Source organism: Bemisia tabaci, chromosome 9 (genome assembly GCF_918797505.1).
Source record: "Bemisia tabaci chromosome 9, PGI_BMITA_v3".
NCBI classification, from domain to species: domain Eukaryota; kingdom Metazoa; phylum Arthropoda; class Insecta; order Hemiptera; family Aleyrodidae; genus Bemisia; species Bemisia tabaci.
Window position 1 is genome coordinate 23,790,387 of NC_092801.1, and position 15,040 is coordinate 23,805,426.

The 15,040-nt window shown below is 40.6% G+C and overlaps 1 protein-coding gene across 1 annotated transcript in view; it reads left to right on the forward strand.

Moving 5' to 3' along the window:
* Positions 1 to 13,889, forward strand: part of LOC109039244 (uncharacterized) — a 64,909-nt gene extending 51,020 nt beyond the window's left edge. The window contains exons 2-3 of the mRNA XM_019054656.2: positions 4,689 to 4,972; positions 6,219 to 13,889. Coding sequence (XP_018910201.2) covers positions 4,689 to 4,972; positions 6,219 to 7,348 — 1,414 coding nt within the window. The 3' untranslated portion in view covers positions 7,349 to 13,889. The remainder of the gene's footprint in view (positions 1 to 4,688; positions 4,973 to 6,218) is intronic.
* The last annotated feature ends 1,151 nt before the right edge of the window (positions 13,890 to 15,040 follow it).

Here is a 15,040-nt window from a genome sequence, read left to right on the forward strand (position 1 = left end):
TCAGTGACTGAAATGTATAAAAGAAATTCCTTGACACAATCAACTTTTTTTTTTCGTGCGAACAAAAATACATCAGGTTGTCGAGGGTATACCCGCTGGGGTGAAAAAAGTGGCAAATTTTCAGCAGTTGTGCAAAGTTCTTTTCTGCAAAGTACAGTTCAAATGACAGTGAAAACTTTTGTTTCTTGAGTTCATTTTTGAACAGTTCTCGCCGGAAAATTTATTAAAATGAGGTTTCAATAACAAAAGAGATGTTACGCCGTTATCTTTCATTGTCTCTTCATAATCCGAACAGACAAAGTAGAATTTTGGGGGCTCCAGCTTCCTTGCCCTAGTTCCGCCAGCATTCGTGAACTCAACTACCCTGCCGTACTGAGGAAGAATGCCGTATGAGCTTTCAGACATTGCCGAATTTCCTTCAATAAAAACTGAATTTACTGGAAAAATTGCGAATGTTTTTCTGAAAATATTTCAGACAATCGTTTTCGCAATTTAAGGTGATTCGATGGACGCCATATTTTGTGTCAGAACGGCATGCGATGTATCGCATCCATTGGCTCCATTTTTTCAGCTACTCGTCATTTTTCTCCAATTTTGAGATCGCAATTCTGTTGTCAGGAGACTAAAGCACTCAATTACCAATTTTAACAAAGAAATTCAACGCAATAAAGGCGTGGTTTTTTTAGAGAGAAAATATCGCATTCGAGTGCAGTTTCGATATCAGTATCGAATGCGATGTTTCCTCTCTAAAAAAAAACACGCCTTTATTACGTTGAATTTCTTTGTTAAAATTGGTAAGTGAGTGCTTTAGTCTCCTGACATCAGAATTGGGATCTCAAAATTGGAGAAAAATGACGAATAGCTGAAAAAATGGAACCAATTGATGCGATACATCGCATGCCGTTCTGACACAAAATATGGCGTCCATCGAATCACCTTAATCTAGAATTTGAAAATTTCAAGATAAAATATGCAAACGCATAATCATCCTCTAAAATACATGTTTTACCCGGGAAAATTTGGCACCTCTCGAATGTTCATGCGACGTTTTCTCTTAGCACAGCAGTACTGGAGAACGAGTGGAAAAAACCGCTCCTGTTATATCGGTAATTTGCTCAAAACAGCTGTTGACATAAAGTCAACTGTCGTATGAAGAAAATTAAAAATTAATTATTCTGCTCTCTGCTCGACCGCAAGAAGCAAACAGAGGCGAAATTGTGCCGCGAACGCAAAAGAGGCTGCGTAATATTGTTAACGGTTCAAAAACCCCTGCAACTTGGAAAGGGAACCAGGAAGTAGCTTGAGGTTGAACTTGCACAGTAGTTATTGATATTGTGCAGTGTTTCAAATTTATCGTGCGCCTCGTTTGCAAGGTAGCTTTTTCATAAAGATCTCCGTGTCTTCATTCGAGGAAAAAACTAAATGAAAAGCACCGCAAGGCCGTCCATAAATTAATTCCAGCTAAAATCCAGAATGCGGACATCCTCTCCCACTCAGCGTGCTCATACCATTTGGACATATTTATGCTAAAAATAACTATGTGCATGGGGTTTGCGTGGAACATACTTCCTTTTAGCATAAATGCGTTCATTTATGCGGTCAAGCTAAGGAAAAACACCGTATGTGCATTTGAATTCTGAAAATTTCCTCTCAGAAAATATTTACTTTTGAAGAAAGCTGTGAATATTTTTCCTTGAAATTTTGAGACTTTTTCGATCAAATTACAAGCGAAATCCTTTGAAAAATCGGAAGAGAAATATTTACAAACTTTCCTGAAAATTCGTGATTTTTCGAGAGAAATTGAGCAACGCCTGGTGGCTTATACGGCGTTCTTCCATAGCACAGCAGTTTGTTGTTTACACTTGTCCTTTGCATGTACATATTTTTAGCGGAAATGTATTGTAATTCCTTACAAGGATCTATTTCCAAAGCTATTTCGTTAAATTTTACTCGTAATGTGTAAAATTGTTCATTTTTATTATGTTATGTTGAGGGCATCTTCAAACCTCCTTTAATCTAAATATGAACTATATACCCTGGGAAAATGAACTATGTGGAATGACTATGAGACTAGTTTAACGTCTTGCAAGAGACTTGAAATCAGATGACGCTCGACGCTCGTGCCTGCAAGCGCTAGAAAAACCGGAACGCCTTCAACTCTCTGTATATGTAACACGCACATCCCAGAAGCGCGAATAGTTGTATTGAAGCGTTTGATAAACGCACGTAAAGTAGGCTGCCATTTGGAGTCAGTACATTTTAAATGTCCCTATTAATTTGTGTCGCAATGAACGAGGATCACCTGTCGTGATGACGCAGATTATATCCAGCGATTTTTCATCATGTGTATTTTTTTATTGTCACATTTAAAATTCTATTTGCCGTACAAAGCCGCCTAGCTCGTAATCCCTTTGCTCTTGAGAAGCTTGTTAACGCTCGGTCGCACATCCACAGTGAAGCTCCCAAACCACATATCTCGGATTGCGACGTTGCAGACTTCCCGTTATACTTCATACTACAAGTGGAGAACTTCTCGACGCCAATTCTTCAAAACTTCCATGATATTTCTTTTTTAAGGGAAGCAAATTCCGAAGAAATTCCAAGGAATTATTTTATCTGTTCTCATTTTAAAAAGCAAAACAAAAGTGGAGATTTTCAAACACCGCAAACAAGATACACGGTTTGGGAGTTTCATCGTCCACATATCGACGGTGAAACTACCAAACCACGTATCTCGTTTGCGGTGTTTAAAAATCTAGGCTCGCATTTTATTTTTTTGAAGTAGACCAAATCAATATCATTCCTTGAAATTTTCACAGAATTTTCTCCGCCTGATGAGGAAAAATCACAAAAATTTTCAAGACTGGACGTTAAGTAGTTTTTCATTTAAAAAATAAAGTATGACAGGAAGTCTGCGACGTCGCAAACCGAGATACGTGGTTTGGTAGTTTCACCGTCGATATACTCTAGGGAGCGGAGCTTCTGTAGGCGAAAATTGAGCCAAGAACTGGCCGAAATCAATTCCCCGCGGTTTCCGGGTATTGGGTGCGATCTACCAGGTTTTAAGCCTACGTGAATCATTTTGTACACACATACTTAATAAGCCATCTCTTTGACGCAAACGGTACTTCTTTTTCGGTGTGACGATATGAATCGTCTTAAAAACTCTTTTTTTATGTAACAAATCAAAATTGGACGTTGTTCTGCTAAACGGAACTATAGACGTGTGGGAATGATGGGATGAGCTCTAGAACACTTGAAAAAAAGTTCGGTAAATCCGAACTAGTTAGGATCATAAGGAACCAGATTTTGTTCGGTACACGCAACCGAATTGTTCGGTCTGTGCGACCGAACCATAATAAATTCTTACAGTTCGGTTCAGTGGACCGAACAGTTCGGCTGAGCAGACCGAATAATTCGGCTGAGCAGACCGAATAATTCGGCTGAGCAGACCGAATAATTCGGCTGAGCAGACCGAATAATTCGGTCGTGTGTACCGAACAAAATCGTGGTTCCATATGATCCTAACAAGTTCGGATTTACCGAACTTTTTTTTTCAGTGAAAGCTGAATACGAAACAATGTAAAAGTAGGCGTGTCTTCTTTTAGAGAAAATGGAAAAGCTGGATTTTAAACCCTGCCAAATGGAACCAAGCGCCAACTGTACGCGGCACTCATGAGCCGCGGGCATAGTAAAAGAGCGTTGTGGACAGGGCTCATGAGTTGAAGACCACGATGCCGTGTGTCGTCGCTACCTTCGTCGCCACTGACGTCACTGACGCTTTATAATTCCCTTCATTCTTACGGTCCTCAACTAACGAGCACATCCCTTCTTTCCCACTTGTCTCTGGTTCCGATCAGCAGAATTACGTCCAAATCTAAATTAGCCTCTGATCACTCGTGTGGACGTATGGTCGTCAATTACGTGCAACATATCACTTAGGCAATGCATGGCTGCATGCACTCTTATGCTGTCGTTCTAAGGAAGAACGCCATATGAAAATTCAAAAGTTGCCAAATTTTTCTAGATAAAATATTTATTTTTGACAACATTCATGCATATTTTTCCTTGAAATTTTCAGATATTTTAGATTAAATTGAATACCAAATTGTCTGATATTTTTGAAAAATAATATTCAACATTTTCCCGGTAATTTCGATTTTTATTGTAGGAAATTTGGCAACTCTCGAAAGTTCATACGGCGTTTCTCCTTAGCACGGCAGTATGAGCCTCGAGCTGAAATCAAGATGGAGATTGTTTCTTTTAATTTAAATAGGTCTAATTATGTTGGATCTAACATTTTAAGTTACCAATGATTGGCAACTTATTGAATTCGGCTGTATCGGTGTGAGTAGTAGCCATTTCCCTGGTTTCATTATAGACTGGTTTCATTACAGACTGGTTTCATTATAGATTGGTTTCATTATAGACTGGTTTCATTATAGACTGGTTTCATTATAGACTGGTTTCAATACAGACTGGTTTCATTATAGATTGGTTTCATTATAGACTGGTTTCATTATAGACTGGTTTCATTATAGACTGGTTTCATTATAGATTGGTTTCATTATAGACTGGTTTCATTATAGACTGGTTTCATCATAGACTGGTTTCATTATAGACTGGTTTCATTACAGACTGGTTTCATTATAGACTGGTATCATTATAGACTGGTTTGATGTTGGCAGGATGCTGATCGCATGGTTCCCGATCTTGGTGCTGCCCGTCCTGGCGAGCTACGCGCGAGCCAAGCCCGAGGAGGCGGAGGAGGTGAGCCAGACCTCCGCGACTCGCGACGGCCTCTCCGACGCCTCCCTCTACGACCAAAGCGAGCCGGCCACCTCACCGGCCTGCGACACCTCCGCCGATAGCGACATCGAGAGCGTCCTCCAAGAACAGCTACCCCCGGAGAACGACTCCTGGCCGTCCGACGAGGATCTCCCTGATTACGATCCCGATGACTGGGCCGATGGTTTGTGGTTTTATCAATTCACTCATTAGTAAAAGTATTTCTAACTAGGGGGAGCGCCTTCTGACCGCAAGGCAGAATATCTTTTCCGCACAAAGTACATTTGTGGTAATTTTTCGATTATCGTTGCCGCACAAAATCATTTCCCACAAATCAGATCTCAAACATCTGGCAACATCGCAATCTTTGTTCACTCATTTTTCTTAAATATGCCTCATATTTTTCTCGACGTTGCCACGTACCACAGAAAATTATTCGTGCGAAAATGACTTTGTACGGCAACGACAATCGGGAAAATTACCACAAATGTACTTTGTGCGGAAAAGATAGTAAGCCGACCGCAACGCAGCCCAACCCCCGAGGGTGCCTTGCGCCCTCTATTTGTGGGTTTATCTAGCATGATACAAACTGATTGCAGTAAACGCACGAGTCGTTTAGAAAGAAAGTTGGTATTGTAGCCAACGTGCATTAAAAATCAGCATAAAGCTGATAATCTCAATACAGAGGGAAAATGCTCATATGAGCACAAACCATTTGCAGAATTGGACATATTTATGCTAAAAGAAATTATGTTGAAGTGGAAAGATGGGGTGTGCTCGTGGTGAGTTGGATAAGAAACATTGTAAAAGTGGACGTAGTTCCTTTTGGGAAAATGGAAAAGCGGAATTGTACATTAAATCGAAAGGAACTAAGCGCTACTCGTGAGCCGTGCACATGTGACAATAAGAGCGTTGTGGACAGGGCTCATGAGTTAATGCTCGGCGACGGCGGCTTCTATGCCGCTGACATGACGTCACTGGCGCTTTAAAATCCCATTCATTCCTATGGCCCTCAACTAACGAGCACAACCCACTTGCCCACTTTCCACTTGCTCATAGTTCCATTTAGCATAAATACGTCCAATTATTGGAGGGACTCAATGAATAATTTCTTAAAGCAACAAAAATATTTTAAAATAGCCAAGATTAATATAATAAGGTAATTAGCGTGCCCTCACCGGTACTTATGAAAATTTTCTAAATTTTTTGTATTCTCCTTCAAAATTTTGTCAGTAAAACTATGCCGTAATGCCAAAGATGAAGATCAGCACTGAGAAAAAACTGAAAATGGGCACTGTTTACCCAAAACAGGTTCGCCAGTATAATGAAAATTTTGTCCGTCCAACTTGAATATCCCATTTTGCTTGACTTCTTTAAATATCTCTACGGTATCTTCAAAATTTTTCTCTACTCTCGTTTACGTGTTTCAGGTCAACATCGGAGAGAGAAAAGACAAGCGGAAGGCCAAAATAATGACCCTCTTGACTTTCTCGAACACCTAGACCCGAAAAGGGCCAAGCCTGCATTCAACAGTTGGGGAGGCAAAAGAACCTCCAGCTTCCATAGCTGGGGAGGCAAAAGGAGCAGTGAAGACTCCATAGACGCTCTCGAAGAAACAAAAAGAAACGACCCTTTCATAATCCTAAAATTCGCCGATTCTCTGTACAACACCAACGGGGGCTTCAAACGACGTCCATCCTTCAACAGCTGGGGTGGGAAGCGCGCCGGCACGGCGGCGTTCAATAGCTGGGGTGGGAAGCGTGCCGGCGCGGCGGCGTTCAATAGCTGGGGTGGAAAACGAGGGCCAAATTTCAACAGCTGGGGTGGGAAACGAGCTCCCCCCAAACCGGCGTTCAACTCTTGGGGTGGGAAACGTGGACCTGCCTTCAACAGTTGGGGTGGGAAACGTGGGCCTGCGTTCAACAGTTGGGGCGGGAAACGGGCAAATTTCAATTCGTGGGGTGGGAAACGCGGACCTGCGTTCAACTCTTGGGGCGGGAAACGCTCACCTGCATTCAACAGTTGGGGAGGAAAACGGGCGAATTTCAACAGTTGGGGTGGGAAACGGGCAAATTTCAACAGTTGGGGTGGGAAACGGGCAAATTTCAACAGTTGGGGTGGGAAGCGCTCGCCGGCGTTCAACAGTTGGGGTGGGAAACGAGCCGCCTCCGGTTCAACGTACAACGCGCAGGGTGGGAAACGCGGTCCCGCATTTTACAGTTGGGGCGGGAAAAGAAGCTCAAACGAGAACTACAATCTAGGGCAAGAAAATAAAGAAACCGACGCTAGCGGCATTCTGGAACTAGTGAAAGAACCCGGCAACTTAGACCATCCCATTTCTCTGAATAAAAGAGAGGCTACAAAGTCGACCGCTCCCGAAGCAGTTCCTAGTGATGAAAACTCTGATAATACACACACCTTGGTAAAAAGAGAGGTCGACTCGAGAGAAGGAAATCTAGACCCCTCTATCGCGGCTGTCGAGAAGCTATACCGCGATTTCAAGGAAAGGGAGAAGAAATGCGCCAAATCGAAATCGATCGTCCACTGGCGAGCGAGTTAAGCACCTTTTGAATTACATCCTCAACCTGAGGCTCTCGGATCGGGAGCCGGAGGAGAAGAAATCCGTCATCCACAAGATGCTCCTGAGGGCGGCCGACTACAGCCCCGACTCTTCAACGTTCACGCAATCGAGGAGGGGCGCCGAGTTCCACTCGTGGGGTGGGAAAAGGAGTGAGGTTAACTCCGCGTGGTACGGGCACGATTAAAATTCCGCCGGCCCGGTGATTAACTACAGCGGCGAGGCGTGAATGATCGACCATCGATATTCCCCCATTTGAAGCTATGGTGAAGAATCGATCACCTACTCTGCCGCGCTATGCAAAAACGCCGTATGGACATTCGAGAGTTGTCAAATTTCTCCAGATTAAGCATGTATTTTTTAAGGGAAGTTACTCATAATTGGACGTATTTCTGTCAAACGGAGCTATGTGCATTAAGACACGAGTCCTAGGACCCATAAGAACGCATGCATAACAGGGCTCACGTCATAATGCACATAGTTCCGTTTGATAGAAATACGTCCAATTGGACCGCGTTAAACAGAAAGGAACCAAGCCACATCAGCTGTTGCCAACTTTAATTTGGCAATTTAATTTTTTACATGAAAACGGTTGTGCGGATTTTCGTGCAAATTTTGGTGAATTTTCTCCATAGTACGAAGCTAATTTCTAAACATTTTCAAAGAAATCCACACAGACTCTCTCTCGTTTTAAATTAAATTGCCCGGTTAAATTTGGCAATAGCTGATGTGGCTTGGTTCCTTTCTATTAAACGCGGTCCAATTGGACGTATTTCTATCAAACGGACCTAAGCGCCATAGGGAGGGGAAAGGAGAGGGGGGCTTGGATTGGCGGGTGTTGCGGAACGCGATGCTCGCTCCTCCTATACTCGCAATGCTTTTCCGCGGCGCTTAGGTCCGTTTGACAGAACGCGCTATCCGGGATTCTAAAATCTTCAAAAGGAACTCAATTTGGCGCTTGGTTCCATTTGACAGAAATACGTCCAATTTGCCTTGAAATTTTCAGTTATTTTGTATCACATTGCGAACGAAATGGAGATATTGCGTGTTTGAGGAATTTGCGATTTGACTGTTGATTCTCATGTAAAAGTTCGCGAAAAACACGATGGTGCCACGGGTTCCTCTGAAATCAACTCCCAAGCTCAAAAAAAGCTCTTAAGTTCAGGCCAAAGTGGAGGGGATATCCCACGCTACCCTGAGAGTCCACCTCTACATCAAAACAAACTCTCCATGCAAAGATAGGGAGCAAATTCATTGACAGGGCTGCCACTTTATTTGGGGACTCCAAAACTGAAAACATGTCATCACTGCTAATGTGTTTGCTCCCTATCTTTGCATTGAGAGTTTGTCTTGATGTAGATGTGGACTCTCAGGATAACGTTGGATAGTCCCTCCATTTTGGCCTCGACTTGAGAACTTTTTCTCAGTTTGGGAATTGATTTCAGAGAAAATCAGTGGCACCATCGTGTTTCTCGCGAACTTTTGCCTATGAATGAACAGTCAAATCGCAAATTCCTCGCACATGCAACATCACCATTGTCTGAAATATTTAAGGCAAATCATTCAAAAAATTTCCAGTTAATTCGGTTTTTATTGAGGAGAATCTGGCAACTCCTGAAGGCTCGTACGGCGTTTTTCCTCAGCAATATTAATGTGTTCGTCGTAAACACCCTGTTCATCGATCCTTTTCCATAGGTTTAACCGGCAGATCAATCGATATATCGCAAAGCACGCCTCGCCACTCTTTAATGAAGACTTTTCGGTATATATCAAGTTCCAGCTCTGTCTTCCGTGCTTGGACGTTGTTGACTGCGATGTTCTACCGATCGCACGGCTTCGACCAGAATCAGTTCAAATCAGAAGCGGACCCAGCAATTTGGCAACACCGAGTTTCCTCCCTTTAAACCTATGTTAAATAATCGATTCTTGTCGGAACACCTAGCCCCTCCAAGAATCGGTACATTTCCATAGGTTTAAATGGAGAAAAAACAATGTTGCCAATTTTCTGGATCCGCCAATGGTTCAAATTGCATTTCTCGTTACCTGATTTCCTCTCGGGTTATTTTTCTGTCAGCCAAAAATTCGTCGTTTCCCAAACGAAGGAACGTAATTGAATTTCAACGTTGCAAAATTTTAGTTCACAATTTTTATTTGTATTCAGGAACAATTTCGGTACTTGTATTTAAATTTTACAGATTTTTCGGCGTAAAATATCAGCAAAATTTTGGACAGAAATTGTGTCGCGTCGTCACCTTCGTGTGAAATAAGAACTCTGTAAGACAATTTTGCAACCTTGGAATGAAGATATGTTCCTTTGTATATCCTAAAAACGATGAAATAAGCAAAGTGATACCTCGTAGCATTGTTTAATTCAAACGTGCTCTAGCATATGAAAAATGTACTACGATGTTTACAATATTGGGTACTATAAAGTAGATTTTGTCTCACAATTTTAAGCAGAGAAACAAAACACGAGAGGAAGTTAGACGACGCAACGATTGCCGTGTAGTCAGACTGATTCTTCTCTAAGCCGTCTTTTGGATGAATTGTTTCACTACTTGTAATCCAGGGTGCATAAAATTTTGAATAGCCGCTCTGTTAGATGGATAAGTTGTGCGTGTCGAAAATAAACCGTTTTGTTCATAAATTATCAGTGATTTTTCTAAAAAGAAAGAAAGAGAAAAAACTCGATGACAAAGTCGTTAAAATAACTTATAAAATATTCTTAATAGACCGTAAATTTCAAGATTGAATCAATTAAACGTAAAATACTGTTACATTCACAAAACAGGAACCTCCGTTTTCTCTCGCGCTGTACATCATTCTCTTAAGGGTAATCTTTTATTCAGTATTTTTTTATTTGTCAATTTATTTTAAAATATGCATCACGTTTATGCAAATATGCAATTTTTACGTCAGGTCAAATAATTTGATCACTGAAAAATTCACTTTAAAGCTTTGATTATGGGCGTAAAAACTGTTGTTTAGACGGATCTCATCATTTCTTAGTAATCCACAGAGATCCAATACAATGAGCAAAGCAATTTTTTTTTAACACGCGCAACTACCCCATTAAATTTTAACACCTCTCACTCTTTTTAAAAAAGGGAAGGGAATACTCAATGCATACGTTGAGACTTTGTTGAATGTGATTTGAGCTTGAGGGTTTCTTAGAATTGCTATGAACTTTGGTGGAAATCCACCAACTTCAAAATACAGATCCTCGAAGAGTTTTCGATGAGTTTGGGGACCTCTTAGAGTATCTTTTTCGGTGAATTGTATGGGCTAAAACTAGCACTTCTACATTCTTTAAGCATAAACTAGTTGGTGAATATTGTACCGTATAAACTAATTCTATGCCAGGTGCTTGACTTTTCCAGAATGCTTTTCTTTTCAGAGAGTTGTGCGGTAACGTTTTTGGGTATCGATTTTTGCCTCGTCTGACCAGCGGGCTGACCAATGACGTTGCGTGCTTTGCGATATATCGATTTATCTGCCATTTAAACCTATGAAAAGGACCGATAAGCATGGTGTTCGCATCGAACACCTTAATAATAGATTATTTACCATAGCTGCACATGGGGAAATATCGATATATCGCGAAGCACGCTAAACTCCCTAATAAGGTCGCGCAAAGATTATTAGTTTAAGGTAGGTGTCACTAAAAACACCGTTCTGGAGAAGCATATCCGTAAGTAAGGTCCTCGAACCATGAATATTCTAACTGACGGCGAATGTAGAAAGCCGTCAAGTGGATGCCGTGCTAAGGAAGAACGCCGTATGAACATTCGAGAGTTGTCAAATTTCCTGCGATTAAATGTTCGTTTTTGAGGAAAGGTATGAATATTTTCCCGATAAATTTTCAGAATCTCTGGGTTAAATTGTGAACTAAATTATCTGAAAAAATTGGCGGAAAATATTCATAAATTTACCAGGAAATTCGCGTTTTTCGAAAGGAAATTTGGCAACGCCTGAAGGCTCTCACGGCGTTTTTCCCTAGCATGGCAGTACGGAAAAACGCCTTGTGAGTTTCCAGACGTTTCCGAGTTTACTCCAACAAAATGTTTATTTTCGAGGATAGCCACGAATATTTTCTCTTGAAATTTTAAGACATTTTAAATATGATATCGTGAATTAAAGTCACGATATTAAGTTCACTGGCAAATTCAAAAAGAATTATTTACAGATTTTTCTGAAAATTCATATCTTATACATGGGAATTTGGCAACGTCTGCAGGTTCCCATGGCGTACTTTCCCAGCAAGGCAGCGTGGTAAATCATGGTGCCGTCGGCTGAACCGTCAGTTGACAATGCGACAATAACTCGCGCCGCCGATGTGAGGCGCCACTGGCGCTTCGACAGGGGTTGAACCGACGGGCTATGGGGCAAAATCTTTCTTAGTGCAACAATGAGATGTCGGAGTCTGTGCCAAGACGCCATGCACCGGCGGCGCTGGGACACAATGATGCTTTTGCCCATGCCGCCGTACTAAAGAAAAACGCCGTATAAACATTCGGAAGTTGCCGATTTACCGTCGATAACATTTTTATTTTCTAGGGAAGTTATGAATATTTTTCCTTGAAATTTTCAGGAAGTTTCAGAAAAGTTGCGAACAAAATTATCTGAAATTTAGAGGAAAAGTATTGACAAATTTTCCCGAAAATTCGTATTTTACCAAAGGAAATCTGGCAACGCCTGGAGGTTCAAATGACGTTTTTCTGTACCGCAGCAGCATGAGCTGTACATGCACCTTAAGCGTTTCGATAGAGTGTGCAAATTTCTCACGAAAAACTGTTCGAACTAGAGGCAATGCTAACCTTGTTGTTGTGCCACATGAAAAAGTTCTTAATATGTACCTACAGTTCAGCCGGTGGCGTGCACTGGAAAAAAAACACATTGGATCTAGAGTCCAGACTCTTGAAAACATTGACAAGAAAAAATACTCCTGATTCAATCAGATTTAAGCTTAAATGAAAAGGAAATCCGCTCAAATTAAGAGGCTTGGTTCTTGATGTAAGCAAAAATCCGATTGAATCAAGAGTATTTTTACTTGTCGATGTTTTTAAGAGTCTGGACTATGGATCCAATGTGTTTTTTTTTCCAGTGTGCGTGCTTTGCGATAATATGTCGATTGACCTATCGTTTAAACTTATGGAAAATGATCGATAAACAGGGTGTTCACAACGAACACCTTAATAATCGATTCTTTACCATGGCTTCAAATGGAGGAATATCGATAATCGATCATTCACGCCTCGCCACTGAAGTCAGCACACGATAAGATTCACCAATTTTAGCAAAGAGTGTGCCACGATCGTAGGGTTGGCCAATGCCTTCGCATTTGAGAATCAATGAATAATAGATCTATGAGCATGCTAAGTATTTTTTCTGTATGGGATCTGAATTCAACGTATCGGTGCATATATGTTGAAAAGATTTAGTATAGACTACTGTCTGCGTAAGAAGACATAGGTGGAATGATCATGGGTAGGCAGATACTCATGGTTAGAACACCAGGAATATGCTTTCCAAAAACGGCATCTTAAATGGCATCTATCCAACCTTGAACTGTTGTGTGCCATTGTGCGACCTCAATCAGGGGGCGAACACAGTAGCCGGAGCCGGCTAGCAGGTCATCGCTGTACTGCCGTGCAGAGGTAGAACGCCGTATGAACCTTCAGGCGTCGCCTTTCCTTTGATGAAACACGAATTTCCTGGTAAATTTATGAATATTTTCCTTCCAATGTTTCAGATAATTTTTTTCTCAATTTTACCTAAAGTTCCTGAAAATGTCAAGGAAAAATATTCATAGCCCTCCGTAAAAAAAAAAAAAAAAAAAAAAAAAAAAAAAAAAAAAACATTTTATCGAAGGGAATTTTGCAACTCTCGAATGTTCATACGGCGTCCTTCCTTAGCAAGGCAGTGTACCACTAGGTGAAAATCGGTACCGAAATAAGTTAACCTCCTACTACTACTTCAAAAGTGACTCATTTTTTTGGGTCAAAGATGAGGCCTGTAAATGCATTATTTCCAAGTAATATTCGTGAAAATCAAGCGCATGGTCAACATTGGTGCGTCTTTAATCAAAAATGTTTAATGGCTCAATATGTCATTAATCAAGAATTTCATAATCAGCTTTGGAAGTTTGAAGTTGCAGACCTCGTCTTAGACCCAGACCGGAGAGTGAGCAATTTACTTTGATTGATTGTCAGTATGAGTGTCAGGAAAACAAAAAAACTCTTAAAAATATTAATCTTAAAAAGCTGATGTAAAAATGTAAATGCGAAAGAATCGAGAAAAAAATCACCCTAAAGTCATAGTCCCTGATGAAACTCGATACCTACCTGGAAAGTTACCAATGTTTGTACTTTTTTTCTGATTTTGAAGACGATTAAATTATTTACGGTATCCTACATGTTTCCTCTTTTTTATGAGTTTTTCCCGGTTGAGAATAAGCTCTGCGTTTTAAACTTATGCATTTATCAAATTTAAATAATTGTTGAAATAAATTATTTTAATAAAATTAGAATACCTTTTCATTATCGTAACCTACACTTTTCAGCTACTTAATTACAGAATACAACTTCAAGTTGCATTGAATCTTAGACGTTCTAGAGGATCCTCATGCGTAGCACACTGATACGCACTGGTATGGTTTGGTAGCATTTGCGCAATAATTAATCATTCAGAATTCAAGTCAGTAGTGCAAACCTCTCTAATTTTGTGTGCCTCTCTAATTTTGTTATTGTCATTGGATGAGATTATATACAATAATGACACATCTGAATAGCGAGTTTTGAGAAAGAATCTATGTGCAACAGTGAAGGACTTCTAACTTATGTTAGAGGAGAGAACGAAACAGGGTCAGCAAGAGAGACTAGAAACAGACTCGCACAAAAATAATTCAAGGCCTCATTAGACCTCGTGGATTTTTAAGAGTTTGTGTTTTAACGAGTTTTACGTACATATAAGAGCATTATCCTTTCTCTAAGTTCTCCAACAAATGACGGGAAAAATTATTTAGAAAATAATGTCAGTTGTCAATTGTTTCTCTAAGAATAAATGGAAAGAGGAAACTTGCAACATTGCACATAACAATAGCTATCGACATTCCATCGTCAACCATTCTGCTCCAGAAGGGAGTGAGGCAAGACATTCTTCTTCCACGTCGCACGAGTTGCATACCTACAGTGTCAATTCTTGACATTTGAGGGGCTTGGAGGACAAAGCGTATAAGTGCAGTTTTTGGAGAAATCGAGGCATTGATGATTTCAAGTATATAACTAGTCCAATTAATGCATATTCTGTGAAAAATTCGCTCCTAAGTTCCAATTTTTAAGCATGAAAAAGTCAGTTTCAACTTTCTTTCTGCCGTGAGGTTCCATGTAATGGACCACTAGATAAGGTACCAATTTAAGCAATCTGACACATGTTCCTTAACCAGAATGCCACGTAGAACACGATTCGCACAGTGAAAATTACTGAAACCAACTCCTAACGAAGATATTAACGTTTTTACTTCACATTGGTTACGAGGAATTTGAACTGCCCGCTGTCAAGAAACTCAAAGCATCTACGTGAGTCAAATCGCGCACTACAACGATTTCAGCAAGCTTCTCAATCGAGTATTGTTCATTTCCGTTGTTCAAACTATAAGCAATTTACTATAGCTGA